Below are 12,379 nucleotides of genomic sequence, written 5' to 3'. Positions count from 1 at the left end.
TTTGTAGGCCAATCTTCCATAATATATACCTTATGATGAGAAAATTTTTGTTCAAGTAAGAAACATGGTTAGAAAGTGAATTTCTTTTTTCTGACCGTCTGTTCTAACCTTAGTATTCGGAGCCGAGTTGTGATAAAGTGGGATTAATCTACAATCAACAACTTCATTTGATTTTCTCTTAATCTTTTCTCATATGTTTAACAAGTTAGACTTGATTTAAAGCATGTTCTCACCGACACTTATAGATCATGATTTATTATTAGTACTACATTGCATCGACTTCTTTCACTATTAAATAAATTGGACAAAGGCGAGTAATTCCTTTCGAACGAAAAGCATTCTAATCTAACGAATTATCCAAGTGAAATATACAAACTACTTGATATTGTTCTTTCTTATATGTCCATATAGGACCAAAACACGAGCCGCAATTTGCATTAGTCTTTTTAGCAATAATGATGCTTGAGGACTATTTTGGGACTCTATTCTTCACCCAAAAGCTTATGCTTGTTAGTCTGGACCGACTTACATGTTGTAAAATTCAATGTTTTCATACACTTTAAGAATTTTTCTAAACCATTAGTATAATATTAATATATACTAATGCAATGCTAAATTTCTTATAAGGTATAGCTGCAAAATTAGAGTGCAGAAGCTGCTTCTAATCCCCGTTTGCAAGTGATATCGCACTGAGCATCATGTGTACATATCCTCTTGCGCTTTCTTTAAAATAAGAGGCATTTACATAAAGAGCACACAAATTTATGAATTTACATATCTAACGGTCAGACGTGCATATCTACACACATTGCACTCAAATCTTTAATATCACATAAAACATAATCACACATTGCACTCAAATCTTTAATATCACATAAAATATATACTATTACCACTTTTTAAAAGTGAATTACACATTTTCATGCGTAAATTTAAGCATGAAAAGTGTTATGTACCTAAATATGAATGTTTAGGTGCGAGAAATGTAAATACAAGGACCAGTAGGTCTAGTGCAGAGTTGATGCCGACAGCCATTTTGTTTTCTCGAAGAGGTTATTTTTGTGATTTGAACCATGAATTGATCACAATATGGGCGCAATCTGATCGTTGCATGCAACCCCATTCCCTTCTCTTGCCATATAATATTAAGTACATGTTACTACCAATACAATTAAAACCATCTCTTTAAGATACTAAACTATAACCCCTTTTTTTATGTCTTTCAGATGGATCAAAGAGAAACTGATGATTCATCCCACATCTCTTTGCCATATGGACTCCATGTTTAAAAAAAAAAAAGGATGTATTCATAATTTTTAAAATAAAAACACTCATTTTCATAAGTAAGGCGGAATGAAAGATAATCTGAATTTCACAAATCCATTGATTCTCAGGCCCTCTATTAGCAACCAAAAAAGCACATCTGAATTTCAATAAATTGGTAAGAAAGGCATGTAGATTCTAAGATTCTGTGCTCTACTCACTAATATATGCGCCCCATTCTGAAATTCTCTTTTTCTTCCTGGCCTGAAAAAAACATTAACAATGCAAATTAAAAAGCGGCTGAGAAGTCAGCCTTGTTTTCCGAGCTGCATCTTTTTCTTGATTGCTCGATGACTATGAAAAACAAAAGCATCAATGATCCCAGCAACTGTAAAAACACCTAAATCATAAATAAAAAAAAAAATTATTAGATTAGATTAATTTCACATCACCACAAGGCTGAGCAAGAATACTTCTCATTAGAATTATAAATGATGCAAACAGAAAAAACCTAGATTAGTAATCTGGCATGCTTATGCATAAATCATGATCTTATGAGGGGTTTTGAGATGTTAAAACCATCTGCCAAATCCTATATTTGATCCAATATTATAGATGCAGACGTCGCTTGATTTGCGGAAAAGGGACATCCGGATGTCAATGCAATAAAAAGAAAATGTATATGAATAACTGGAAGATGCTAAATTAGGCTTGAAGAAAATAACTAAACTGTTCCTCACTTATAACCCTGAAATTTCCATTTAGTTACATAATTTTCTCAATCCACATCATTCTAATTGGTTCTTTTTTGTTATTAAATATGCCAACAAAATAAAATTGCTGGCATCTGCTGAGGTGATAACATTACACAGAAATTCCAGCAAGCCCTGAGATTAAAGGAACTATTTCTCCAGTTCAGCTGAAGCTAGCAGTGCTGGTTTCTAAAATTCTACCAATTTCAACGAAGAAAACAGCGTAAAGTGCTAAAATAGCGCCCCAGCCCCTCCACAATATTTATTATTTATTATTGGGGCCATTTTAGTCCAAAAAGTATCAAATCAATCCCTACATTCTTTTACAATGAACTGAAATAGTCCTCAAACAGGATTATTTCAGCGCCCATTAAAAGAGCCTAAGGCTAAATTGACAATTTTGTAGACTCCGGGACAAATACAGGAACAATTTTAACACTTTTCTCTATCAAAATATTATTGACAATTGTAGATTAATATGGTTAGAATGGACAATTCTCAAACCTCCGAGTACAGCACAAATGCTTGTTAGAAAGTGCAGAAGAGATTTGTTCTCTTCCGTGAAAAGCACCTGCATTGAAAATAAAACAATTCAAAGATCTAAACAGGCTCTTGATCATATATGGGAAATCTGATCATATCTTAGGAGAGCCAATCAGGCGATCAAAAAGCTTATTTCACACGGCCTAAAATTATACTTTCAAAGAAGCTTATTTCACACGAGAGAATTCAGTTGCCAAAAAGCTGTAATTTTTGTTCTAACCTTGATTGGTGAGAATTCATAAATGAAGAAAATTCCAGGGAGAGGCCTGGGATAAATATTCCCGTCTGTGAAGTGCTCTGTCACTGAGAACTGCCAGCATGATGAGAAAAATTCAAAGATCTGTATACTGAAATGGTTGCAGATTTTTTGTTCCAGTAGTTACCTGATTTGAATATATCTTGTGTCCTCTTATGTCAGTATAGATTGTAGGAACAACCTTGAGACGAAAAAAATGAACAGGTTACTGATGAGGAAATTAAATTTATAAACATAGAAGATAAGGTTGTGCTTAAAACTAAAAAAGTTTTGGAAATTGTTGTTGATCCAAAACTAACTGATTTTGCTAAAATCTGATATTGCAAATCAAGGAATTGTAGCTTTTACTTGAGCTGATATGAAACATGAAATCAATGAGTAATTTTTGTCACGAAGAATACAAGGGAAAATTGAATAAACTGTTTAAATATATTATATAAGGTGAATACGATGTGCTTGAATATGATGCAAGCTTTTTACATCTTTTAAACATCATGTGCCTTTAGACTATGTTGTTATCATTATTTGTTTCATTAAAGATTATAAAAGAGAGATTGGGAATAAACTACACTACAATTTGTCAAAAATTATACACGAGATAAGAAATTTTACATTCTATCTATTACAACTACCGCAGTGTAATTAAAATCCTTAAAGAGAAACATTGTCATCCCATTTAAAGACTATCAAATATATGTAAATACAAGAACACAGTATACTAAAATCTGATCTTATCAAAAAAAATATAGTCCATGAATATTCTTTGAGGATGGATTAGATACTCAAGATCATTTGTAGTTACACTATGAATCTACATCTGAGGTTGATGAATTTGAATCCTCATCTAAATTACAGCCTATTCATAAATTTGAAAAAGAGGGAAAAATTGTCTCAATTTCAAAACAAGAAAAGAGTTAAAATCCATATTTGAATGTAAATCTCGCTCACTTACAAATTGGATTTGAAACTAAAAAGGAAACTATGATCACATCTAAACCTAAGCTACAATTAGACTATAAATCTAATCCTGATTGTGATGCTAGCTTCTAATATAAATCAAATGAACGTTTAAAAATGAGCCTAAAATGATTTTAAATTGAATTTATCCATGAATATAAAAGTAATCAACTCAAGTCCATTATAATTTATTTGACAAAGTTTATACTGAAATTATTCCAAAGTTTATACTGAAATTATTCCTATGAATTAAACTAAAAATTAATTCATTATTTATTCTTGGATCCTTTCAAAACTCATAAAGATAATCTTGAAGAAGAAAATTAATTTGTATCAATAATTCAGAGATTTATATTAAAGAAAGCATGAAATTCTATTTCATTTATTTGGTCCACTTTAAAAATGCATAGTTCATCACAAGTGGTTTGTTCAACAATCTAAATTAATTTTATTTAAAAAGATTGTTCAGCTATTAAGGTATAACATTCAAGTGCTTTATCTGCATACTTTTTCTTTATCATTTTATCTTCTAGGAATTCAGTCAAGATCTTTATTAGTATCCCATAATATATTATAATGCTGCATTTTTTTTACTTAATATCATAATGATTGATCATTTGAATAATTTTCCTTATTTAAATAATTTGCATGAAGATATTTAATAATTATAGCAATCATGAATCTGTTTTTGAGAAGAATAGAAGGTATATGAAATTCAAACCAAGTGATAAAATAATGAAATGGAAGAATCCTAAATAATTTCATGCTATAAGGTTTAAGAAATTAACTACGAGAAAGATGAGATCGTAATCATAAAACACAACAATGCTTAAAATTTAAAAATATGAGGAAGCACAATGTAGTTGTCTAGTTTTCAATATATTTTATTTCAAGTGCCTAATGCTAATGCTTTGTTTCTTCTCTCTTTCCATCGCCCCGTGAATTCACACTGAGCATTTTATGAGGTAGTTAATAATTATCTTGATCCTGAAACTATTTAGAATAATGAGTTTATATGCAATATTGATAATAGATATTAAAACTAGTTAGTAAATAAGTGTGACAAACCTACTTTACACGCAGTACAAAAATTATGCCTAAAATAGCATGATCAATATTAAGTGCCTAATTGATCAAAGTTGAATATTTCCAAAGTAGATATTAGAGAAGCTATTAAATTATTTAACTATCTAGTGATTCATGTGCTTCTACAGTGCTACATGTTGACTTATTTTGTTGTCTAAAGCTATTTATTTAAATATCTGATTGAGCTTCGACACACAAAACTATAGAAAACTCTGAATCTTTGCGAAAGCAATATTGTAGCATATGTGGTAAGTTGTTTTAGGAACAAATATAATATCACAAGTTTTATTTATTTTGCCAGAATTAAGATTGAGAATTCATGAATTGTTTACCGGAAAAAAAGAAATAGAGTACCGCGGTAAAACCTTTCACAGGAAAGCCAAAATAATCCCGTTTTACTTTCTTATGCTTTTTTTTTCCATTATTTTTCGTTACTATTTAGTCCTTTCCTATATAAATATTGTATTAGGGTTTGAAATGCAGTTTTTTTGTGTGTTTTGATTAGGACAGCAGTCGGCGTCCATCCTTCTCCCTTTGAGGGGTTGTATCCAACAAATCCGGTGGCGTTTTAGCTGTATCACTCTCCTGATATGGTGATTATCATCCTCTATCCTCTTCTGTCTTCTCTATAGTTCACTCCTTCCCCTTGCTGTCCTTGTCTCCTACCTTCATTGTTGCAACTTGCAAACTCTGTCACTTGTTGTCCATTGCTACAACCTGCACCCATACTCAGCCGCCCTTGCCGCCCTTTCTTACAAACTATAGCCATGTTTTGACCCAACCCTAATTTCCTCTTGCTAATTTTCAAAATTAGCAACCCCAAGTTAATTTTCCTGCACCTCCAATTAGTCTCATACACCATCTTTTACCTCCCAAACTTAAACCCTAGCGATGATACCAAGGAGATACATGACCAAGCCTACTAGTGAATAGATACAGTCGCAAATACGCCAGCTTGAGAATATTGGGAATAAAACCAAGCGGAGATTAAACTCGACCGTCCTTGGGAGATTTGAAGGGGAAAGCATGATAAGTTGAACAACACCAGCTCCCACTAGCTTACTATAAACAGAATGTTCAGACCCTAGCTTCATAATTGGAGAGATCACATAACAAAGAAACTGCCCCATCCTACAAGTAAAGTTCAACATCAGGATCATCTTACAGCCAAAGTACACCTAGGAGAACACCCAAGACGACCCCATCAGAGAAAAAAATAATTCAAAGTGGACAATAGGTGGAACCAATCCACATCCCTAAATCTATCACAATTAGAAAGTGTTGCAAGTGTCACGGATTTGAGGATGTTCAATCAGACTGCATAATTATGGGGTAATCTATTTTGCTGAGCAGGACGTTCTTAAAAAATTTGGTAATGAAATAGCAGACACTGAAGACGGTGAGGATACAAAGGAGGAACAACTTCTAGTTGAGGAGGAAATGTGCATATAGTTCCAGCTGAGCACGTGGGAGAGACTCCAATTGACTTCACGGTGGGCGTCCAAAGTAGTCTTGAGCTCGAGGAACTGACACCAGAGACATGACAACCACATATAAGAGAAATCAAAACCATTCAGATCTATAGGCTCATTTCTGAGTTGCCCCTACTAAGTGAGGTCCACCAGGTCAGAAATGAGGCCTTTTTGTGCCATGTCCGGAAGATTACATGGAATTTTCCAGATTATAGATTCAATTCAGCATGGTACCTATCATTAGATATCCAAATAGAAGGGATGAAACCCAACCTTAAAATGCCTTAGAAGCTTGATGGAGAAGGAAATTCTTCAATGGGGTTCATGTTCTATTAGTGCAGATGAGGTCTCTCCTAAGTGGTTGCTAGTAAGAGTGGTGCAATTTTCCACAAATTTCATCCCAGTTTGACTTATCCTCACATATTAATTTATCAACAAGATTCCGTTGAGGATGAAAAATGGAAGAAGGTTTCAGACTTAAGGGCTCAAGAGTTACGTTGCAGAAACCTACATCTATATGCAACTCCAACTCATGATGTGACAAGAGAGAATACATATTTATTATATTAAGACGTATTGCGGAATGACAACCACATGATCGACATACAAGAAGATTACAATATTTAAGCTACCTTCAATGTGGCAAACTTAACTCCATGCTACAAAGAACCAAAAAGTTCGATTAATGAAGTCAAAACTCTCCAACTACAGAAGATTGGTATAGGAGTTTACCAAAAAAAAAAAAATGCAGTAATATAGCCACAAAAGAGGCCAAAATAATTTGGTTTTCCTTTCTTATACTTTCTTTCCTATTATCCTTCATTGTTTTTTAGTCTTTTTCGATATATGACCTGTATTAGGGTTTGGAATGCCGTTTTTTTGGTGTGTTTTGTTTAGGATGACCATTCGACATTTGTTCATCTCCCTTTGAGGGTTGTATTCAACGGACTGGATGGTGCTCTGACTGTATCCATCTCCCGAGGCGGTGATTATTGTCCCCTATCCCCTTCCGTCTCCTCCCATGTTGCTCTCAGCCGCTTCGTCTTTGTTGTTGCCTCCCGAACAACTTCCTATAGCTATCTTCCCTGCAGTTCTCCCCTTCCCCTTGTTTTCCTCGTCTCCTACCATTGCTGTCGTGGCTTGCAAAACTCTACCACTTGTTGTCCACTGCAAGAGTCTGCACCCATACCAGCTACCCTTACGGTCCTCACCCCAGAGAGCCACGCCACGTCAATATCGACTACGTGCTTGCTATCTGGAACCCAAGAAACATCATTTTTCTTGTTTTCTATTTTCCGACCACCTCGTTCACCATTCCTCGTCTCCTACCATTGCTGTCGTGGCTTGCAAAATCAATCACAAAGTGTTGTTGTTTCCTATTTACGTCTAGTTAGTTGTAATTTTTCTTTCAATGTGTGAGTTGTAACAACTTGATCGACTTCCAATAATAATATTTGATTTTTATATTATGGTTTGGGTTAACTTTAGTATCAATAGGTCTGGTTTAAATTATAAATAAAATCTCGTCGTGTAAAATTTACCCCATTGTCAATATAAATTCATATTTTTCTCTCAAATTTGAGTACTCGTTGGATTTAAATTCTTCACGCATGATGCCAAGTCTTCATAAGAATCTGGATAAAACTTCTTATATCGCCGATACAAAACTATGAACTTCTATAAACTTCTCTCCCTTCTATTATGCACTTTGTGATTGATTTTGCATGTGATTAAAATTTGCGAAATTTACATACATACCACACGATCCTTATGCAATTACATATCTAACACCCAAAGTTTAATATTTACACTTATAACACCTTGGACTCATAAACTTATGCACGAAAAAAAGTAAATTTCACTTACAAAAAGATAGCAATGACGGATTTTTTAATGTGATGCTAAAGATTTGATTGGAATGCATGCAATTGTGAATGTTTAGGTGTTAGATGTGTAGATACATAAGAATTGCATGGTATGCATGTAAATGCCCCTTGAAATTTAGTCAAGTCAACTACAATCTATTTTTCTTACTTCGTGGTATGAATACTGATCATGATGCGATTTTAAAGTATCATTACAAGTGAAACTGTCACTTATCTAATTTGAGTAAAAAGAAATGAAGATTTTTCCTGAACTAAGAATTGACAAACTATGAATTTTGAACATTGTGCATCCCATTCAATCTTTATAGTAAAAAGAGAGAACTAAGCTAACCTGACAAACTTGGTACATTATGACTACACTAGTTCCAAACCCAAAATCATTCAGACTTCATAGCACAGTATGGCAGCATTAGATTTTAAGTAAAAAATAATCGTGTCAAGAGCTCACTTTAATGAAGTATGTATAAATTCCTGAAGAACTTGGTTGAATCCACTGTGCACTGGAAGTCATAATAAAAATTATGTGTTAGCAAGAATGGATCATCATTCAAAAAAAAAAGACATATACTCGCCCAAAAATGAATTAAATATGAATTATAATCGACGGAGCTCACCGATCAAGTGGATTTATCACACCAGGGAACTCTGTACCAAATGAAAGTTTGTTAATCGTGTGGCTTATCTGAAAAGAGGAGGACAAGATTAAAGGTCAGAGAGAAATACCACTAAAGTTGAAGAAAAAGAATCCTCACACCTAACAAAGGCTGGCCCATGCTACTTACATTATATTCAGCCTGTAAGGAAAAGACATCAAGGAAAGGAAAGCTTAATTGATGGAAGCCTTTCCCAGGAGCAAAATGTATATTTCCAGCAACTTTCTTAACATCAACAAACCCATGGATGTTGCATCCTTCACCTTGCTCCTCCTGAATTTTCTGGAAAATGCCCTCTCTCTTGCACTGCAGTCATTCGGAAAAGCATAAGTACTTTTGACTAGGCGAGGAGTTGAAATATAACACTAAGGCTAAATGTACAATTTAATGATTTTATCATTTATCATTACATCAACACACAAAATTGCCATATAAATTAGCTGTAACATGCATAAAAAAAGGAAAATTTGCAGATTCACTAGTCCTTTCATTGCTCGCTCTATAGAGATGCCCCTTTGAAAGTCAAAAACTAAGTGAATTAAAGTTACCTGATCAATTAAATCTATATTTGTAATACCCCATCCCTTCCTTCTGTATGCTTCTCGAACTTCTTCGCACGTGTTACAACAATGATCATCAGACTGACACAGAAGCACAACTTAAATTTTAGAAATTGCTAAGCATCTCCACATTTGATATTGTTAAGAAAACGCAGAAAATGCATATAAAACGACATTAAAAATGAATTCAAGCAAGTATGCATAAGATTTAGTTTAGGTGTTAGATATGTAATAAATCAGAACTAGGTGTCATGTATGTAAATGTCCCAAGGTTTAAATAAGACAACCAACAGAATGGCATACCCCTTCTGCACCATAGCAAGAACCACAGTATTTCTCATTATGATCAAGCCTTCCACCATGCTTCTGCAAGGGCCTTTCAATCTAGACAACAAGTACGCAAACAAAGATTAAAGCTTAAGGAGAATTAAAAAAAATGATAATGAGCAGGAGATGCTGATGAAAGAACAAATGAAACACACAAAACAATTCCTAAAATAAAGGAAATAATGGATCTCGCCCGCTACAGAGGACCAAACAAGGGCACAAAATAAAATATACATATTAATCAAATCCGAATAGCATCAACTCGACATAATTCAAATTCTGCATAATTAAAAAAAACCTTGGCATTCCTAAAAATGGATGAAAAAGCTGGAGCAAGCCAAAAAATCATCGTGAGAATCACTGATAAAGGCTTAACTGTTGGAGAAATATGTGTCAAACCAGTTTTCTAATATACTTATGTTTCCATGCCCTTTACTAAGTAAAAAAGAATGCAATTTTGTGGATGATTTGCAAACCATTATGATCTCTCTAACTGATAAGTATTTGATGACAAACCGGACCAATAATTAGGATTGTCTTACTAGAAGTTTGCCTAAAGACTAAAAAGAAATGTGAAAGATGTAGTTTAGCGATTTCCAAAGTCTAGACAATGACATATCTAAGATAAAGCCAAGGGCTGCCACTCAACTTCCAATTCTCTTCTCAGGTAGAAGTTTTCAAGTATGAGGAGTTGAGTCTGGTAATGACCAGTGAAGTAGCTACTAACATCAAAGACATATAATAGAATATCGGCTTCTAGTCAAGAAGTCTAGTTGTTTTGTCAGCGAAAACACAAACAATGATTTCAAATGATGAGGTTGTGGCAGCAAGTCAAAATATCAAGGCCGACAAGCTTGAAAACATAGAAACATGTTTGGGGGTGTGTTTAACACAAAAAAGGTAAATTTATACATGTATATATATGTATATATATACATGTATATATATGTATATATATACATGTATATATATGTATATATATACATGTATATATATATATATATATTGAAAGCCCAAAACGCTAATATATTAAATTGAAAGAAAGATACAGATACAATATGTGGGAGAGCGCAAGCATGACACCCTGCTCACACAAAAACCATAAATGGTTCTAAAACTAGAAAAAAAAAACAGAAAAATACATTAGATACTAAAATAAAAAGCCTAACAGTGTTGAAATACATAGTATCAGGTGGTTAAAGAGCAACACAATTTGGTCTTGCCTCTGCCTCTAGTTCTAGGGCAGAAGCAAGCTAATAAGCTGAAAAGATGATTTTCATCGCCAGTAGTAACCAATGTATCATCTAATATGTTCCTGAGCTGGAGTCGGCCTCCATTCTTAGAATCAGTCTGATGGGGTGGTAGAACTGAAGCAGAAGGATTACCAACCGTATTACCCAGTATATGTGAAATATGAGTTGCCTCTACACCGGATACTTCTTGAAGAAGTGGAGTTATAAGGCTCTCCTGATTATCAATCTGAACACTATCATTTGTAGGTAATAGTCCATCAGTATTGTTTTTTATGGGGTTTGAAGGTGTCAACATCACATCACTAGCAATAATAGTAACAGCAGTGTCATTGGGGGGGAAGGGGGGTTCCTCAGGGGCAATAGACACCTCCCGTCTGGTAGTATATTCCCCAGGTGGAACTAAAATGTCCGGAGCAGCGGGGTTAGACCCATCCTTATTCACTTGAACCTTAGATTTCAAATTTTGATAAAACTTGTGATATTTATCAAGAACATGACCAAATATCTTATAGTGGGTACAACATGGGGGTCTGTGCTCCATGACGATTTGTTGTCAATAAGCATTATGGGTTGTGCTCAGCCAAATTTCAATAACATCAGGTAAAGAAATATCCATTTCCACAAGTATTCTGCCCACCGAGGGTCTGGTTAGGTTGAAAATAGGCAGATCTAGTTTCAAAGGATCCCCAAGGATAACCCCAACATAGTAGAGAACCTGATGGTGAAAAAAATGCAACTTGAGACCAGGTAAACTAAATCATACCGGTACAGTGGGAATTTCATGATTTGGGTCGAAATCAGGAGACCAGTGGAGTAGCTCCGTAGGGTTACCAGCAATGTTAAGATATTTTTTTGGAGAAAATTTGAGAGTAGTCTTCAGACACGGTGCTTCAGACACGGTAAACTGAATCAAAACATGTCTTCCATCCATGAGTCTCACTTTTCACTTTCCTGCTAATTTGAGATCATCAAAATTTTTCCTGATAACATCCATAGGTGGGTGTCCCAACTGAAATTTCTCAATGAGAACAAACTTGAATTTATCAGTAGTGTTGAAATTTCTAACTCTAAGAAAAAGAGTGTTGTCTTCCCACTTTTTCTATTTGCATTCTTAATAAAGGGCAATCACCTGTACCATCACGATTCTTCTTATAACTTGAAGGGAACACAACCACCGTCTCCCCCTGAGGATTACCAATAACGTGGGCAAATGAGGTTTTTGTCAGGTTCACCCGAAGAAGAAATAAGCTCCATCCAGAAGTTCTGCAAATCAGGCAGAAGGCCAAAGAGGTCGGGGCACTGCGCAAAAGATAGTAAATCGCAGACAGGAACTGCAGATGAGCTCAACAGAGTCATATATCTATATAGGGT

At 34.5% G+C, this 12,379-nt stretch overlaps 1 protein-coding gene across 1 annotated transcript in view; it reads right to left on the bottom strand.

The window, feature by feature from the left end:
• Positions 1–1,312: 1,312 nt before the first annotated feature.
• The window catches only part of LOC110029557 (endoplasmic reticulum-Golgi intermediate compartment protein 3-like), a 34,854-nt gene continuing 23,787 nt past the window's right edge, over positions 1,313–12,379 (bottom strand). Inside the window, exons 5-13 of the mRNA XM_020731903.1 lie at positions 9,732–9,812; positions 9,417–9,509; positions 8,998–9,174; positions 8,830–8,897; positions 8,664–8,715; positions 2,942–2,995; positions 2,779–2,868; positions 2,520–2,586; positions 1,313–1,663 (exon numbers count right to left, since the gene is read on the bottom strand). Of these exons, the coding sequence (XP_020587562.1) occupies positions 1,572–1,663; positions 2,520–2,586; positions 2,779–2,868; positions 2,942–2,995; positions 8,664–8,715; positions 8,830–8,897; positions 8,998–9,174; positions 9,417–9,509; positions 9,732–9,812 (774 nt within the window). The 3' untranslated portion in view covers positions 1,313–1,571. The remainder of the gene's footprint in view (positions 1,664–2,519; positions 2,587–2,778; positions 2,869–2,941; positions 2,996–8,663; positions 8,716–8,829; positions 8,898–8,997; positions 9,175–9,416; positions 9,510–9,731; positions 9,813–12,379) is intronic.

This window comes from Phalaenopsis equestris, unplaced genomic scaffold (assembly GCF_001263595.1).
Source record: "Phalaenopsis equestris unplaced genomic scaffold, ASM126359v1 Scaffold000595, whole genome shotgun sequence".
Taxonomy (NCBI): domain Eukaryota; kingdom Viridiplantae; phylum Streptophyta; class Magnoliopsida; order Asparagales; family Orchidaceae; genus Phalaenopsis; species Phalaenopsis equestris.
The sequence above is the reverse complement of the archived record's forward strand: the minus strand, read 5'-3'. Positions and strand labels throughout refer to the sequence as shown.